General features: G+C 39.3%; 1 protein-coding gene across 5 annotated transcripts in view; it reads left to right on the top strand.

Moving 5' to 3' along the window:
- Positions 1-8287: 8287 nt before the first annotated feature.
- NMD3 (NMD3 ribosome export adaptor) overlaps positions 8288-19532 on the top strand; it is a 150346-nt gene continuing 139101 nt past the window's right edge. For 4 of the 5 annotated variants that reach the window (XR_004263883.1, XR_004263876.1, XM_032261609.1 and 1 more), the window contains exons 1-5: positions 8288-8416; positions 8964-9019; positions 12385-12519; positions 14642-14738; positions 19102-19182. Coding sequence is in view for 3 of the 5 variants with exons in the window: in XM_032261609.1 (XP_032117500.1) it covers positions 8976-9019; positions 12385-12519; positions 14642-14738; positions 19102-19182 (357 nt within the window). In the remaining 2 variants the exon portion in view is untranslated. The remainder of the gene's footprint in view (positions 8417-8963; positions 9020-12384; positions 12520-14641; positions 14739-19101; positions 19183-19532) is intronic. The other variant, XM_032261607.1, reaches the window with a different exon arrangement.

Genomic DNA, 19532 nt, shown 5'->3' with positions numbered 1-19532 from the left:
ATGGCATTTGCACTTATATTTTGTTGGCTTATACTCATTTGATGGCTGCTGTACCTCTGGGTATCACATTTGTAACCCATCCTGAAAAGAGACAGAAGGGCAAAGGAACAGAGAGTGTGGGCAGGTGGCATACCCATGAGTCTGAGCCTTTTTATTAAGAGAGTTAAAGCTTTCCTGGAAAGTTGCCCAGGACTTGCAAGATTTTCTCTTGCAATTTTCCTCTGGCCAGAATTGTGTCTTATGGCTGCCCATAGAGGGAGAAAGGGGATGTGGATAGGGTTAATCGGCCAACCCCCAGTGGAGACAAAATTGTTGAGGGCCTCGTAAAAGAATTACTACAAAAGATAAAACCAGGGAATTATTTTCCTTAATCAAGAATTTTCAACTCACTAAAAAATTAAACTTTTAAAATTTTTGAGATAATTTTAGATTCAAATACAGTTGTAGAAAATAATATAGCAAAATCCCTTTCCTCCAATGATAACACCTTACAAACCATAGTACAATGTAACTAATAAGATATTGACATGGACAGAGCTAAAATACAGAACATTTCTATCACAATAAAGATTTCTCATACTACCCATTCATAGATATAGCTCTCACGCCCCCTGTCCCTTCTTAATTTCTGGCAACCACTAATCCATCCTCCTTTTCTATAAATTTGTCTATTTAATAACTTTACATAGAGCAGGCACGGTGGCTCACCCCTGTAATCCCAGCACTTTGGGAGGCTAAGGAAGGTGGATCGTTTGAGTCTAAGAGGTTGGACCAGCTGAGCAACAAGATGAAAACCCGTATCTACAAAAAATGTAAAAATTAGCCGGGAGTGATGTGGTGATGCATGCCTGTAGTTCCAGCTACTTGGGATGTCTCGGTGAAAGAGTCACATGAGCCCGGGAGGTGGAGGTTGCAGTGAGCCGAGATTGAATCCCTGCATTCTAGTATAGGTGACAGAGTGAGACCCTGCAACTCTTCATGTACAGTTTTTTGTTTTTTTTTTTTTATGTGCAAGCTTTCATTTCACTGGGATAAAGACCTAGAGTTGTAATTGCTGGGTCATATAGTAGTTGCATGTTTAAGTTTATAAGAGACTGCCAAATTTTTTCTAGAGTGGCTCTACCATTTTACATTCTTGCCAGCAATGAATGAGTTATCCAGTTCTCTGCATTCTTGCCATTTGGTGCTATCAGTATTTTTTACTTTAGCCATTCCAATAAAGAGGCAGTGATATTTTATTGTGCTTTGTATTTGTATACCACTCACGACTAATACTGTTGAACATCTTCATGTATGCTTGACTTCTGTATACATTCTTTGATGGAATGTCTTTATATCTTTTGCCCATTTTCTAATTGGGCTGCTTGATTTTCTACTGTTAAATTTTGAGAGTTATTTATATCTATTCTATTAATAGATACTAGTGCTTTGTTGAATACACTTTGCACATATTTCTGCTACTCTTCAGCTTGTCTTTTTATCTTCTTAAGAGGGTCTTTAACAGAGCAAAAGTTTTTAATTTTGATTAACTCCAATTTGTCAATTTTTCTTTTGTGGATCTCGTTTCTGAAGTCAGGGCTAAGAACTCTTTGCCTAGTCCTAGATTGTAAAAATGTTCTTCTATTTTTTTTTCTGAAAGTTTTCTAGTATTATATTTTGCTTCAAATTCATAATCCATTTTGAGTTAATTTTTATGTAAGGTGTGAGACTTAGGTTGAAGCTTATTATTTTGCCTTTGTATGTCCACTGGCTACAGTTGAAAAGGCTATCTTTACTGACTTGCTTGGCACTTTTGTCAAAATCAGTTGGATATGTTTTTGAAGGATCTCTTTCTGGGTTCCCTATTCTCTTCCACTGATGTGTGTCTATCCTTTCACCAATTCCATACAATCTTGATTACTGTAGTCCTGTAATAAGTCTTGAAATTAAGTTGACTACTTTTTCCCACTTTCTTCTTTTTTTAAAAAAAAAATTGTAGCTGTTCTAATTCCTTTACTTTCCCATATAAATTATAGAATAATCTTCTCTACGTTTACAAAAAAATCTTGCTAGAATTTTTATAAGAATTGCATTAAAATGACACCAAATTTAGAATTGACATATATGATGGTTAATATTAGGTATGAATTTGATTGGATCGAAGGATGCCTAGATGGCTGGTAAAGTATTGCTTCTGGGTGTATCTGCGAGGGTGTTGCCAGAGGAGACTGACATTTGAATCAGTGACGTGGGAGAGGAAGACCACAGACTCAGAGTGGGTGGGAACCATACAATCTGCTGCCAGGGGTGGAACAAAGCAGACAGAAGAAGGGGGATGAGTAGCTGGCTTGTTGAGTCTGCTTGGGCTCTCTCACTCCTGCTGTGCAATGCTGGATGCTTGACATTAGACTCTTCTCCTGCCCTTGGACATCAGACTCAATCTTTGGACTCTGAGACTTGCACCAGCAAGTGCTTCATTGTAACCCTCCAGCATGAACATCAACAGAGACCTTAACTCTTATAAGAAACATGTACAGTCTATTCTCTGTGAAGCATGCTAAGCTAAGTGGATGCCTCATCTGCCTGGTAAGACCTAGGTCTCCACAACCCTTTATTGTAATCCAGATATTCCTTTCTATTGATAAACACTTTTTCAACCAATTGCCAATCAGAATACGTTTAAATCTACCTATGACCTGGAACCCCGTGCCACCACCTCCACCCTGTTTCCCCAGAACTTACTTCAAGTTGTCCTGCCCTCCAAATAAAACCAACGTAAATCTTACATGGGTTAACTGATATATTATGTTTTTCTAAAATGTATAAAAGCAAGCTGTTCCCCAACCACCTTGGGGACATGTCATCAGGACGTCTTGAGGCTGTGTCATAGATGTGTCCTTAACCTTGGCAAAATAAACTTTCCAAATTGAGACTTGTCTCAGATACTTGTTGGTTTAAAGCTTACTGACTGAGAATCCTAAATCTGAAAACCCCAAATTTGAAATGCTCCAATGAGCATTTCCTTTGAGTGTCATGTTGGTGTTCAAAAAATTTCAGATTTTGAAGCATATTGGATTTTGGATTTTTGGATTATGGATTAGGGATACTCAACCTGTATCAGCATTATTCCCCCCCCCCCCATCGTTAACATGTAAAAGTTAGTAGTTTAGTGATTACATGTTTTAAAATTATAATAAAATATTATAAATTCAGACTCATATTTCAGAATTTGTAATAATGGAGAAATTGCTCAAGTATTATTGTAATTTTATTTCATCTTTTCTATTTATTTACTGGGATTCTATATTAAGATATTACTTATATTTTTAAAACTTTTTGTTGGAGGAAATACACAGGCAGAAATTGGCACAGATTACAATGTATAGTTGAATGAATATGTTACAGTGGCAATTAGGCATGAACTGGATACGTGAGGGCTTCCCCTACCCACCAGGAATGTCAGGCAACCATCGATGATGGTTTGACAGTTGTCTCACTTTCTCTCTAAAAATAATAGTTGGCTGCAGGCACCAGGGAGAGGCAATTTCCCAATGGATAAAAACACTTGAAATTCGTAATCAGCAACTTCCAATAAAATCTCATGAATTGAGCATGTGGGCTTGAATATGTGCATTAAAATGTAAAATGGCAGAGTTTAACTGGTTATACGACCTACTGGGGGAATTCCGCCAGAAAAGGGAAAAAAGCCTCAGGTGGCCACACGTATAACTTCTTAAACACACTGCACCTGCTCATCTGTCAAGCACGAGGAGGGCATCGTGCATGTGGGCTGCCCACCCTAAGGGAAGAATCATGGAAAAAGGGATGCAAGATACCTGACATATACCAACATATAAAACCCCAAGTCAAAAGGTCAGACACCACACTTGACTTCCAGATTTCCTGTTTAGGTCTTTTCCAAGTGTACTTTCCTTTCTTTCTTGCTCTAAAGCTTTAAAATAAACTTTCATTCCTGCTCTGAAACTTGCTTCAGTCTCTTTTGCTGCCTTATGCCCCTCAGTCTAATTCTTTCTGCCGAGGAGGCAAGAAATGAGGTTGCTGCAGACCCGTATCAATTTGCCACTGGTAACTCAGATATTCGCCACTCCTAACAAATTTTACAAAGTCAACACTAAATTTTTATCTTGTTTACTAAATGATTTCTTTATATTGTAAATTAAAGGTGAAGCAGAATCACGGGTGTAATGTTTCAAATTTGACACATTGGATATGTCAGATACAAACCATTTCTTATAGTTTCACTCAATTCCTGTTAAGGATCTTCACCAGAGAATAACAGGGCCTACTTTCATTATAGTTTTTTGGAGTTTACTAAACATTTCTATGTACCTTATCTCAATCCATTGTCAACAATTTTCTGACGTAGGGATTATTACATAGTTTTAGAAAGGAGGAAAGGAGCCTTTAGAAAGGCTCGGAGTGGTAAAGCAAATCCTTAGGGTCACAGAGTCTATCGGTCACAAATCTTAAACTTGAAACAAGGGCTTTAGAGTCCATGTCTTCTACTGACTCTCCTAGCACACTGCTTTCTAGATGTGCATGCTGTGGCTAGGAGGTACTGCCCAGATCCCCCTCAAGGAGTGAAGTACTTATTCCACAACAGCAGGGAGTGCTGCGCAGAAAGCCCTCAGTTTCATCTACTTCTGGGACTGCCTTGCCTCAAGAGAGAAACATCACCCAGTGCTATGTCCTTCTCCTGGGACAGTCACATCCAATGCCTCATCGATGAAAAAAGTCCCCCTTAGGCAAACTCTGAATGGTCATTTTAGCTTCAGAGCTTCCCACAAGGAAGCTGAGGCTGCCACTAGACTGCACGGAAGCACAGCTCTCCTCAGACCTATTGTGCTTCTTTCTCTTCCACAGGTGTTGATTCTAAGGGGATACCCTAATACATCTCCCCTGTACTATTCTCCAATATTATCTTCATACCTGAAAATGTGCTATCACATTTGATAGTGTGAAAAATGTCACACTATGCATAAATGTTGCACTATGCATTTGAAAGTTCTGTGTAGAATTTCATTGATTGGCAGATTTATTTATTTATTTATTATTTTTTGAGACAGGGTCTCCCTTTGTCGCCCAGGCTGGAGTGCAGTAGTGCAATGTAGCCTTGACCTCCTAGGCTCAAGTGATCCTTCTGCCTCAGTGTCCTGAGTAGCTAGGATTATAGATGCATACCACCACGCCTGGCTAATTTTATTGTTTTATATTTATTTTTCATTTTTTAGAGGTGGGATTCTCTCTATCTTGCCCAGGCTAACCTGGCCTCAGGCAGTCCTCCCACCTTGGCCATCCAAAGTGTTGGGATTACAGGTATGAGCCACCATGTTCAGCCAGGAATTCCATTTTAATACAATGGTCAAACACATAGAAATGAAGTTTGTAAACATATACTAAGGCTTAGATTTGAATACAGATAGATATCCTGAGTGTAAGGACTATGGGAACTGAAAATAATCTTGCCTATTATTTCTAGGTGAGGTTTGAGGATTAAATAAAAAGTGCAAAATAAGTTTCTCTCTGGTATTGTTTGCCAATATTATTCCACTCGGTTCGATCCTAGCAAGCTCATTCAGGCTCGTGGAGAGGTAATTGAAATCAAGAACTTAATTCTGACATCTGGAAATCTTAGTGGTGGGGGCTGGGAGATGGAGAGAAAAATATAGGTACCTTCTACTGCATGAGTACTATCAAAAGGTTGTGGATAGGAATAGATGGCCGCAGCCTCAGAAGGGCAGGCAGGCTGGTATCGTGAGGGTCTGCGTTCAGAAACAAACTGTATTTCAAGTCCCAGTTGTATCACTTATTTGCTATGACTTTGAACAAATTGCCTAATCTAATCCAGCCTCATCTGTAATATGTAAGGTCCATGAGGGCAGGGGCCATGGCTGTTGTTTATTATTGTATATCAAGTGCTTAACGAGCCTGGCATTGTGGCATTCAGAGCCAAATCAAATAAATGCTGAAGGAATGTGTTAAAAAATGAGCAGCCTTTGACATTTAGAAGCTGGTCTGGTACTCACAGCTGTGCCATGATTTTTTTTATTAGACATAAATAATTTCACAGAATACTAAACTCAAACAAGATTACTCTGAAACCATGATGAAATGAGACAAAGCAAGGTCACTTCATAATTTCATCTAAGCACAGACCAAAATAAGTTCACAGTGTCACCCACAAAATACCAAACATTCTCTTTCTTCAATGAAATGAGTGACTGCTACTTTTTTGCTACTTGCAGCTTTATCCTCCTGCTTCCTTTTGCGTAAATAAGATTTACTGGGACATCCAATCATAGATTTGCCCCTGCTTTCCAATAGCATCCAAGCTATAGAAAAACCCCTATTTTCGTAGGACCTCCCAGAAAACACCCGCCCAAGGCACCAGTCTTATGATAGGTTTGTTCTAAACACCCTCTTACTGAGGCATTTAAAGGGTCTCCATGCTGTGTATGTGTGCTTACTTCAAAGAGTAATGGATACAACCTGCTTAACTACAGCTGTGTTCCTAGTGGTGTTTGGTTGAGGGCATATACAGTGTGAATAGAAAAAACAGGGAGAAAAACACTGTCTTTTCAGAGTTGCTGTGGGTATTAAATGAATAATCAATTTACCAACATATATTGAGAGTCTGTTTTCTGTCAGCTACTATGCTACGTGCAGGGAATACCAAGAACAAGACCCGAATTGCTCTCCAGTATTTTGAAACTGCAGGTCATGCAGAGTAGAAAATTTATGATCCAATTCAAAGCACTATTATAGAGGCATATACCTCCTATAAAGGTGTTATCATAGGACCATACATAGAGAAGGAGCATGTAACTCCTCTGGCCCTTAGGGACTGAGGGAGTCAGACGAAGAGAGGATGTGCAGTGGACAGAATAATGGCTCTGCAAAGATGTCCTATTCCTTGAAATCTGTGAATATATTACCTAACATGGCAAATAAACTTTACAGATATTAAATTTCTTGAGATGGGAAGATTATTCTGGGTTATCTGGTTGGGCTCAATGAAATCACAAGTGTTCTTGTAAGAGGGAGGTAGGAGGGTAAGAGAAGGAGACCTGATTGCAAAACGATGTGGGACCACAAGCCAAGGAATGTGGGCAGCCTCTAGAAGCTGGAAAGGACCCGGGAATGGATTTTCTCCTAGAGTCTCCAGAGTCAGCCCTCCCTATCTATTTAGACTTGTGACCTCCAGAACCAGAAGAGAACAAATTTGTGTTTTTAAAGCCAACTAAATCTTTGGTAATTTGTTACAGCAGCACTAGGAAATTAATTCAGGCTTAATCTTTAGCGCAGAGTCCCAGAAGAAGCAAAGGAAGACTTTTTCCTGTGAGGACCTGCCAGTTAGTCTGCATGGCTTGGGAATGCGTGTGCTTGGGAATAGGACAGGATATGTGGAGATCAGATCCTGAAAGGTCATTCCATGCAAAGAAATTGGAAATAATGCTGAAGGTAATCAGAGACGACTAAAGGATTAAAAGCAGGGGAGTGTGACAAAATCAGAGTTGGATTTCGGAAGGATGGACTGGAGTCTGCAAGCAGGGAGAACAGATGAGAGGCTACTTGGCAAGAAACGATGAGAGGCTTTCTCTGACCCTCTAAGAAATGCCCTTGCTTGCCGGGCGCGGTGGCTTATTCCTTGAAATTTGGGATGAGAGGATTTACAAAAAAAAAAGGTTTGTACTTTTCAAATATTTGAAAGGCTGTCATGAAACAGAAAGATTAGACATGGTCCGTGCTGCTCCAGGGTCGAGAGATATATCAGTCATAAGGAGATATTAAGTGCACTATCAGGAGGCACATTAATAAATTGTCTAAAAATTGCATAAACTTCTTCACAGATAATTATGCCTTACATTACATTCTTTCAATAAATAATCATTCAAGCAGTTAGGATGAAGCAGGCGTCAGGCCTGTATATGATGGTGAACCAAACAGACAAAGGCGCCGCCCGGGAAAAAGTTTCTTTGCGTAAGGTACTGTTTACAGATAATTTTTATATAAAATAATCATTTAACCAAGAAGCAAGGTCACAGTAGGGATGGCTGAAAAGAGACTAATATATGGGCGAGGGTGGTTTGGAATGAAGCCTGGTCTAGGAAAATTGAGACGAAAACTCAGAAGCAGTCACCGATGGCCAAAGAACCGATGGGACTTCTCTCCGCACGCTTTCCCCGCCGCCCGGCCGCTCACCTCACTCTTCAGCCCGCCGGTGCCGCCCCTTTCCCGCCCTTTTCCCGCCCTTTTCCCGCCCCTTTCACGTCACTCGGGCCGCGGGATTTCGAGCATTTTCTCTCGCGAGATTTTCACGGTGGCGTAGACCGCCGTGGAGGCAGCTGAGGGGGTCGGTTGGGGTCTAGTTTGTTGTGGGTTTTCAGCAAATCCAGGGCTGGTCTGGAGGCGTGAAGTAGGTTCCGGGGCCTGAGACCTGGGCTGCCGGCGCGGGCCTCTGAGTAGGGGGTGGGGCGGGCTCCCTGGGCTCGAACCGGTTCGGTCCTCGTGCGCGCCGCGAGCCCCAAAGCCGTGCGGTCGGGCCCCGGGGTTGGGGGTTGGCGTGGGTGGTGGCGTCCGAGGACTCCTGCCGCGTGGGTCTGAGGTGCGGCAGTCCGGTGCAGGGCCTGGGTGGCTGGAGAGCGGGAGGGCCGTGGCGTCCGCAGCCCGGAGCTGACCTCGCCCTGGGTCCTCCAGGGTTGGCACCCAGGTGAGATTGAGGTCAGCGTCAGAGCTGGGTGACCCGGGGGTCTTGTGCCTGGGAAACACAGGAAATCCTCTGGTCCTCATCTTAAAGTTCTTTTTTCCGAAGTTGCCCAGTGGAATTGGTTTTCCTTCTTTCCTGGTTTTTCGAAGTTCTGTGAATATGTTAATTATTCAGAGAGGCAGAAAGAAGACGTAAAAAGAGGAGACCAGAGTGATTTAAATCCCACCATTCTCATTTTTTTCTTTTTAAACTTAAGGCGTACAGAACGATGGAGTATATGACAGAATCCACCAACCGCAGCCCTGGACACATGTGAGTGCGACACTTCTTCCTTCCGCCTTAAATGTGAAAATCTTCAGTGAGCCTGGGAAACTTACTGTGGGGAAAGCTTGAGGGTGGGTGGGGAGTAGCTTCTATTGTCAAAAATGGGAAAAATAAGTCTCATTTCTGTTGAAAAGTGAATTAGTTTCTGGTTATAAAGTTTGTTCTAGTAAATATACCCTCCAGAAGGGTTAAAATATTCACCATGCATCCTTTCAGAACAGCACTGTCGAATATGTAGCCATATATGGCTCTTTACTTTTTACTGTTTTTTATTGGAGATTACATTGTAGTAATTTTTAATTTTAAACATCTTAAAACGTAATTATCAATTTTTAATTTTTTTTTTTTTTTTTTTTTGAGACAGACTCTCACTTTGTTGCCCAGGCTGGAGTGCAGGTGCGATCTCACTGCACCCTCAGCCTCCGGAGCTCAAACAATTCAGCCTCACGAGTATTTGGGACTACAGGTGCACACCACCACGCCCAGCAGATTTTTGTATTTTTATTAGAGATGGGGGTTTCACCATAATGGCCAGGATAGTCTCCATCTCTTGACCTCGTGCTCCGCTCCTGTTGGCCTGCCAGAGTGCTGGGATTACAGGCGTGAGCCACTGTGCCCGGCATTAATTTCTTTTTTTTTTTTGAGATGGAATCTTTTTTTTTTTTTTTTTTTTGAGATGGAGTCTCGTTCTGTCACCCAGGCTGGAGTGCAGTGGTGTGATCTTGGCCTACCCCAACCTCCGCCTCCCAGGCTCACGTGATCCTCCTGCCTCAGCCTCCTGAGTAGCTGAGATTACAGGCGTGTGCCACCACACCTGGCTAATTTTTGTATTTTTACATGTTGGTCAGGCTGATCTCAAACTCCTGACCTCTAGTGATCCACCCGCCTCGGCCTCCCAAAGTGTTGAGATTACAGGCGTGAGCAACTGCGCCTGGGGGGGAATTTCTTATATTTATGTTCACATTTGCTCTGCTCTGCTTGCTTGCTTTCTTTCCTTTTTCCTTTCTTTCTTTCTTCTTTCTCTTTCTTTTCTGATGAATAGACAGGTTTAATGATACAGTTCTCTTCACAGAGATGACTGCAGAGACTTAAATGATAATTCTGGAATCGTTCAGTACAGACCAATTAGCTAAATCTAAAATAAACTGACTTCTTACCACAACTATCCTGTAAACATTACAGACCTCTGTCTAGAATGACCTTAATCTCATGGGAAAATAGTAACTATGGAGAAACTAGTTTTGTGGCTAAAAGTAAAAACCAAAGGAAAAATATGAGTTCAGTGGCTAGTTAGTGAAAACAGGAAATGTGGCTCCCTTTCGTGTGATGCTTTACTCTTCCCTTGCCCTTCAGTTTGCTCAGTGGGTTTGAATAAGCCATCTGAAACTTAAATGCCTTTGGAGCACAGCATAGTGCTGATCTTCCTTGTTCTGTCAGTAGCTTTTAATAGACACTTGTCTGAGGGCCAAAGCCCTTCACAGAACCCTTTCTTGGAGTGGGTTCATTTTGACCATTATACTTCTTGAAAATGACGAACACCCTCCCAGACAACCAGCACTCTGGAAGAGCCTGGTTAGCTCTGTCAAGAACTGCTTGCTTTCCAGATGGTACTGCTGGCTCCATTCTGTCAGCATAAGCCCCAAGCAGTTTAAGTTGGAAATTTCCTAAATTAATTTAAATGGAATAAAATTAAATACTTGGTTGCTTGTTTGTACTAGCCATATTGCCACATGTGGCTAGTGGCTATCATTGGACATGGAAATTATCGAACTTTTCTTTTGGACACTGTGTTTTTGCATTAGTGGTTCTCAAACTTTTTCTGCCCCTAGTACATCTAGAATTATGATAGTTCTGTTATTTATACCGAGCCTCTAGACGTTGATATACTTCATATCGTGTTAAAAAAAAATTCTGCTCTCGGTAAATGTTTATATTTTAGCAGTCCTTATGCTTTTTTTTAATTGCCTTTGGAGTATATTGCTGTCTAATTCTGTTAGAAATGATTTAGATATTAGTTTCTATTGGTGTAGTCCAGAGATATACTTTAAGAAATGTTTATTAGAGACAGACAACTGAAGTGTTTTAATCTAGTGTTACCATTCTTTTCACCTAAGCTGTGGTCCTCTGTATGCCCTGAATAAATAAATTTTTAAAGGCTTAGTATTTAGAGATGAGGTGGTTGAATTAAAAAGAGACAAACTGATCTTACGTATTTTTGATATAGGATTTTCTTTTTGGTTTTTGCCACTGACACATTGTTACCTTGTTAGTTGATTCTTTCTTGGTTTTCCAGTTTTCAACAAGAGATAATGAATAACAGTGCTTCTCAAATTTTTCCCAAGTTTGCTATTACACATGCAGTGGGAAGTTTATATGTTTATATGTAAAAGTTAATGTGAATGTTTGTGTCTGCACAGAAAATATTTGGAATGATATATACAAATTATTAATAAATGTTACCTTCATGGATAGTCTTGATTGCATGTTTAAAATTTTTTATTGTATTTAAGTATTTGAAGTTAAAATTAGTGTAAGATTTGCATTCTTCATCAATGTACCTACATTTGTTTTAATGTGACAATATAGTTTCATTTGCTTTTAATAAAAAAGACTTGTTTAGACCCATATTGGCTATTTAAATGTAAATTTAAATTTAAAAAAATAAAAAATTTAGTTTCTCAGTTGTACTAGTCACTTTTCATGGCCCAGTTACCATATTTGGCCAGTGGCTACCTTGTACAGACCACAGTAGAACATTTCTATCATGGCATGAAGTTCTGTTGGACAGTACTGACTCTCTAGAACCTTTAGGACATTGGCCTTACATTGAGGATTTTTAGAATTGTAGCCATTTTTGGTGTTTTTCCCCCTGTATTACAAGGTTATTCTATCTACTGCATCTTTGAAGATTGCTTTGTTTCTTGTTTTGAGACATTGTCTTACTCTGTCACCCAGCCTGGAGTGCAGTGGTGTGATCTGGCTCAGTGCAACTTCCGCCTCCTGGGTTCAAACAATTCTTGTGCCTCAGCCTCCCAAGTAGCTGGGATTACAGGCATGCACCACCATGCCCGGCTAATTTTTGTATTTTTAGTAGAGATGGGGTTTCACTATGTTGGCCATGCTGGTCTCGAACTTTTTATCTCAGGTGATCCACCTGCCTCGGCCTCCCAAAGTGTTGGAATTACAGGCGTGAGCTGCTGTGCCTGACCCAGGTGGCTTTGTTTCTGTCATTTTTAAAAAAAGGGCAAAGATACTGTGGCCTAACTTGAAGGCTTTTGTTTGGCATCTAAAAAAAATTTAACCGGTGTATTTTAAAAACCTAGTTTGAAAGATTTGTCTTTTATTTATTAAAGCTTGTGCTGTGAGTGTGGTGTGCCAATAAGTCCAAATCCTGCCAATATTTGTGTGGCCTGTTTGCGAAGTAAAGTGGACATCAGCCAAGGTATTCCGAAACAAGTCTCGATTTCGTTCTGCAAACAGTGTCAAAGGTATAGTGTGATACAATTTTGCTCTTCTTAAAGCTGGAATTTACATTTAGAGAGCCACCGAGATATGCTAAGATTACACGAAGGTACATAGAATAAAGTGCATGCAATTAAGGTTTAATTTTTGTGTTGGTGTCACCAAAGATTTTATAATTTGTAATTTTATAGTTTACTTCTCTAGTGTTTCCTGCTAATCTGGTAAAGATAGTGTAAAGGTATTTAAATCTGTTCTCCTGTTAACTGATCTAAAAATATGATGTATATAGTTAATAGATAGGAGTTGATGTTTGTAAGGATGAGAGCAGATTATTAAGGACATGTTATGAGGGTTTTTTTTTTCCTTTAGTTATTAGAAGCTATGTATGATAAAAAGCACCTTATGTTTGGAGTAATTTAGTAATATGTTTTAAAAACTCTTCTAACGTTCACATGTAATTAAAATAACTATACTGATGGAAAACAAACTCGGTAAATCTTACCTGGAATGGTCTGAAATGAAGATTGGATTGGAAGGCAGAAGACTTCTTCTGAAAGTTAATGTTTCATTCCTGTTTATTTTCTTTAATTGCTGGCGTAAACAACTTATATCTGTTAAGCCACTGAGTAACACAGAACTGCCTAATGAGTGTAAAATTGTATGCCTGTGATTTCCAAAATGGGTTAAGACTACTTTTTGAGTATTTGTCTCTAGAAGGGTGGTTCATGGACTGCTTGAGAATTTGAAAACTGTATCTCTCTTGTAAAATATTTACATATATATGTGTACAAACACATGAAACTTTGTTTATTGTTTCAGGGAGTTTACAGTTTATAAGCTTAGCAAGTATGAGGCTTAATCTTTTAAATATTTGCTGTTAAAAGCCTGGTGGAGTTAGACAAGTACTAGATAAAGAACTAAACAGACTTAGTTTGTCTTGGCTTTCTCACAAACTAGCTTTTTGAAACTCTTGGCCATTTATCATCTCAGGGCCTCAATTTCCTCATCAGAATTAATGGTTTTATTAGGTGATATTTCTAACTCTAAAAGTGTACTTATAGGCCAGGCACAGTGGCTCATGCCTGTAATCCCAGCACTTGGGGAGGCTGAGGCAGGTGGATCACTTGAGGTCAGGAGTTTGAGACCAGACTGGTCAACATGGTAAAACCGTGTCTCTACTAAAAATACAAAAATTAGCTGAGCATGGTGGGGTGTGCCTGTAATCCTAATTACTCTGGAGGCTGAAGTAGGCAAACCATTTGAACTCAAGAGGCGGAGGTTGTAGTGAGCTGAGATTGTACCACTGCACTCCAACCTGGGGGACAGAGTGAGACTCCATCTCAAAAAAAAAAAAAGTACCAATAAATAAATAGATAAGTAGTTATAAACAAAGGGGGACCTGTGTGATATTTCTGATTGAACCTTGAAAAGTAAAAATGAAAAATTTATGTTATTTAACAAGTGTGGCAAAAAGGCACTCACATAACGCATGTGGCAGTATTTTATATTAAACAAACATTTATTGAGCACCTACTATAAGATATGTCAGACACTATACTAAGTCCTAGGTAGGTTGGACTAAAAACCTTAAAGCACATGTGTAAGAGATTTAAGTTTTGTTTTAGTCAGGTTTTACCAAGATTTTATACATCATTTTACAATTTAAAATTTGAAAAGGACTTGAAATAAGATGAGTAGACTGAATTATTGCTTTTTAATTTACTAATTTACCTTTTTATTGTGAGAAATAAGCAGTTTTCAGGCAGTTTAGAAGTACATAATAAACCATTTTAATGCCATGTTGAGATGATTCTCACCTGTTGTTCAGAGCATAGCTTTAAGGGACTCTTGGACACTTTGCCAGCCTTACTGGAATTGTAGTGGTGATTTGGTGATTGAAGTAATAAGATCACTTTAGTAGGTTATTTCAGATTGACGTTCTCAGTCAGAATTTTAGCCTTTTAATGAAAGCTACCAGTCCAGTTGAAAGTTCTGGAACCATTAAAATATATTTGAGTTAAGTGCTTCGTATCAACCTTGGGTTTCATTATGGCTGGTTAATAATTTGGGTTATATCTGTATATTCAGATGGAAATTTCTGTGTTTCCTGAGAGATGTTGGATTTCAGTATGTTACCTTTTCTTTCAGGTATTTTCAGCCACCAGGAACTTGGATACAGTGTGCTTTAGAATCCAGGGAACTTCTTGCTTTGTGTTTGAAAAAAATCAAGGCCCCTTTGAGTAAGGTAAGTTAAACAGCTAAAATCAGGATTTATAGATACGTTTTCATTGAAGCTCTCATTTTCAGAAAATTCTTGTGAGTAGGTTTTTCAGAAGTAACTATTAAATGTTACTGTTGTTACAGTAGCACCCCACTACAAACACTTTTTAAAGTTACATATATTCTTTTTATGAAAAGTGAAAATAGAGGGTGAGAAGGGCAGAGTAGTGAGATGATAAGACCACTAGGATTCCTCTGGCTACGGTTTTTAGAATGGGTGTAAGGGAGGTAAAGGTGTAAGTGATTGTAATAATCATGAGAAATGATGTTTTCGGATCAGCAGTGGAGGTGGTAAGAAGTGGACAGATTTGGATCTATTTTTAAGGTAGTAACATTTACTGATGTAGCTGGATGTGTGTGTAAGAGACAGAAAAGTTAAGGATGCCTTCCACTGTTTATGACCTGAGCAGCCAGGTCACTGGGTAGGGGAGATTGGAGCTCATCTGTAACTGGTATTTCGATGTCTACCAGATGCTTAATTAGAAATACTGAGTAGGCAGGTTAATAAATAAGCAAGTGAGTGGTCCGGTCTAGAGATAATGAATTTGGGATATAGATAATATTTAAGGTCATAAATTGGATTAGGTTACTTCAGGAGTTTACATAGAGAAGGAAAGAAACTGGAGGACTGAATCCTAGAATAATTCCTTTAATGGGTAATGAGGAAGGAATAATTAGGTAATGAGGAGGAATCAGCAAAGGAGACTAAAAGGAGCTGCTAGGGAGGTAGGAGGTTAATATTAGGTGAGTGTGATGTCCTGGGAGGAAAGGTATGTGTTTTAAGAAGAAAGGAGTGAGTAGCTATGTGATTTGCAGTTGATGGGTCAAGTAATGATTTCCGTAGCTTTAGCAATGTGGACGAACTTACTAACATGGGCAATTTCTGTTTAGTGGCGATGGTAAACATGTGATTTAAGTAGAAATGAAAATGGGAGAAGGAATTGGAGGTAGCAAGGATAGACAGTTCTCTTAAGATTTGGTATGAAGGAAAACAAAGAAATGGGGCAATGGTTGAAGGGGAAATTTGGGAAGGGACACATGTCTTTTCTTTTCTTTTATTTTTTGTAGAGAAGATCTCTGCTCAGGCCAGAGTCCAGTGGTGCTGTCATGGCTCACTGCAGCCTGGGCTCAGGTGATCCTTGTGCCTCAACCTCCCAAGTAGTTGGTACTATATTGTGTACCACCAAGCCTGGCTGCTTTAGAAAATTTTTTATTTTTTTTTATTTCTAGTAGAGATGAGATCTCTGTCCGTCTCTCTTTTTTTTTTTTTTTGGTCTTGTAGAACAGAGATCTCACAGTGTTGCCCAGATTGGTCTTGAACTTCTGAGCTCAAGCGATCCTCCTGCCTCAGTCTCCCAAAGTGTTGGGATTACAAGCATGAGCCACTGTGCTTGGCCAGGACACATTTCTTAAGATGGGATATATAATTATATTTGTCAGTTCTCTGGGAGTGTTAGAGTACGGAGGGAAATTTTTGTAAAATTGCAGGTAGACTGAATAATTGGCTGGAGGATGGCCTCAAGAAGTAGAAAAGAGATGAGATACAGCACATAGTGGAAGAATACCTTATTTGTTCATTCATGCATTCAACAAGTATTCAGCACTTACTCTTCACCAAGTACCATTTTGGGAGGCTATACTATTTCATGGAACAAAATAAAATTTATCTTTGCTGTTTAGTGGGGCATTCTAGAGGTTGATCTTGATAGGAGTATGAATGGTTCATCTGTGGTAATAGGAGGGAAGGTGTTGAGTGGGAGCTTCTGGGAATTCTCTGGTTCCTTCTTTTTTAATGGAGAAAACAGAAGCATGGGCATTAGCTGTGTGAGAAGAGCTATTAGACAGATGTTTGAGGAGAGAGTGGAAGATATGAAATGGTCCTCTACGACAGTTGGAGAGAGAATGCACCTGAATAATGTTGGGCAGTGCTGAGGATTACTGTTACAAATTTAGACTAGTCAGTGTGGTGTGCATCTATTTCTCTAGTTCCATCAGCTACACAGATGAGGCATAGAGCAGACAGAGCACTGGATTTAATCCAATTTATAATTTAGCCTAGTGACTAAGGTGAAATAAGAGAGGGAACAAGGAAATTGAGTGTGTACATGAGACAAGTTCTGATTATTGATTTTGAAGCTAGAGAGGAAGAATGAGGAATAAAGTTGGTGGAATGTATGGATTGTCCATTACATTAACTTGAAAGATTTTTGGTGCCCAGGAACTAGAGGAAATAAGCTGGAAAGATAGGACGTGGTAGTCAGGGAGTAGGATATTTGGAATTTGAGATTTTGAAGTGTTTGCAGTTATTGGTAATTAAAGGATATGAGTGACTGAGATAGGAAGGTGGACAATATTTTGGGAGAAGAATAACTCAAAAAATGGAGAGAGAGGTCAGGGTATTGTGGGGATCATCTGTGTGGATATTGAAATCACTAGGTATTAATATTATTGGAAAGTGTGATGGTGAGCCGAAAGCTAAAATCTTATGAGAAATGAAAACAAGTGATACAAAGATGAACAGATTACTGTAACAAAGAGAGTAGTGGGTGGTAGAGTCTAATGACGTTAGACTCAGAGCTGGGTATATTTGAGGAGGAGGCAAGGAGAATGGTCTGTAATTAGCAATGAAGAGCAAGGAGGCTACCTGTCTGGTGCCTGGTTCAGTGATAGGAAGAAAATGGAAGAAATATCAGTCATCACTTCATATAGCTTCAGGGGAGAGAGTTAATCAGGAGATCTAGAAGTTGAAGGGAATGTTCAGCAAAGTTGAGGATTTAGGTTTCATTGTTAGTGAATGTTGAGCTCCAGAGGGCATGGTAGAAGGGTTTTAGGATTCGGGGAAGAGTGTTAAATGGGGACAGAATAGGAAATATGTGTAACCATATGGAAATTGGAGTATGGGAGATGAGAGATGACTGAGGTGTCTGGGACTATGGTAAAGAAGGAAAGGGACTAATAAGGTTGATTAGTCATAGTTGTCTTGAGGACACATAATATAGTGAGGTTGTGTTGGGGAATGCCAAGCAGGATGTCAAGGAGACTCTCTCCATTCCTGTAGGTGGGGATTGGAGCTTGAGGGGAAGATCAGTTTTATTCAGTGCCCTTGAGGCTTTTTTATGTTTTGACCACTGCAGATGGAGATTGAAGGAATAGGAATCTGCCTGTCATCCCCTGTACCTGGTGTCGCTTGTTAACTACTAGGCTTTGCTTTAGGAACACCAGTTGTATGAGGGTTTTACTCTGGTGTGTTGCATCTTTGTATCTACACTACAAGTGGCTAGTCTACTTTTCACCAGACAGTGCTTGATAAAAGTGTAATCTCAAAGTTACCTCTCAAATCTGTTAACTACAGCCCAGATTTTTTTTCATAGATCTTCAGACCAATTGAATCTTAATGTTCACTGAACAGTTCCTCTTGGGCATCTCACAGATACTGTCTTAAACTTAAATGTCTGAAATCAAATGTAATATCTCTTCCTTATTATATGCTTTGTTTATTTGTGTCACAAAATTGTACTACCTAGTTGTCTAAGCAGATGAAGCATCATTCTAGAGTCTGTTTTCTTCTTTCCCATATTCAGTTATCAATAAATCTTACAGATTTTTTTCTATATCACTTGGACTGTACAGATTAATCTTATGTATTTTTATCTCCTAAATAGCCCTTGAGTCTGCTTTTGTTATTTCCAGTGCCTCTCAGTTCAGATCATCTACAACCCCTGCCCGAATTATTTCAGCAGCCTCCATTCTTGTTCTCCCACTCACCCCATAACCCATCTCCCCAAACACCCATTCTGGGCATTCTTGAGTTATATATTCAGATTTTCACATATAACAAACTGGTTTTGGCCTATGCAGATACTGCAGATTTAGTAGTGAGTTATAATTGTGGATTTAGTATTCAGTTTATGAAACTTCTCTAATGAATATTGATTCTTAAAAAAAGAGACACAGACTTAGAGAGAATAATCCAAGGGGAAACTTTTTGAGGTCACCAGGTCTTTGCTTTCTTCCAAAAAATATAATTTCCTTTTAAGGGACAGTACTTTTTTTTTCAAGGGAAGAGAATTTTTTTCCTATACAAATACTTTTATTTTTTGCTTAAATTATGTCAGTTGCATTAATATAGTCATTGGATTGTCCTTTGATTTGCTGCCATTGTTGCATAGCTGATGATTAATCTTTTTTATGGTGATGGTGTGTAGTCATGCTGATCACAGATTCCTTAAGCATCTTATGAAATCCATTTATTAATGATTTGTTCTTTTGCCTTTTTTTTTTTTCTCCTCAGGTGAGAACTTAATGTTTCTGTTTGTGTTTTATTGAAGGTACGGCTTGTCGATGCAGGCTTTGTTTGGACTGAGCCTCATTCTAAGAGACTTAAAGTTAAACTGACTATTCAGAAAGAGGTAAGTGGTACATAATTTTCTCAGCATGATTAAAGTGCAGGTAGTGAAAATGAGGTCCTAGTGATAAGTTACTTTATGGCTTGAACAGCTTAAAAGGAAAAGAGTACGCTCAATTTTAGCTGTTTGTTTCCTTTTGAGCTTCTGTAGAAATAATTAGGTCACTAGTAAAAGTAGTCATTGCTTATGATTGGCAGACTTACTAATCTTTTCCAGAGTTATTTTTATTAGGAAAATGACTGAAGTAAAAACATGGTCTAAGGTACTGATACTCAAACTTGGCTAATCATTGTAATGGCTCGTCATAACTGAAGCAAAAATACTCTGCATTTGAGGCCTGGGAATCTAGGTGT

The sequence above is a fragment of the Sapajus apella genome, unplaced genomic scaffold (assembly GCF_009761245.1).
Source record: "Sapajus apella isolate SASKATOON/1434 unplaced genomic scaffold, GSC_monkey_1.0 scaffold4, whole genome shotgun sequence".
Lineage (NCBI taxonomy): Eukaryota > Metazoa > Chordata > Mammalia > Primates > Cebidae > Sapajus > Sapajus apella.
This window is presented reverse-complemented; position numbering and strand designations above follow the sequence as displayed.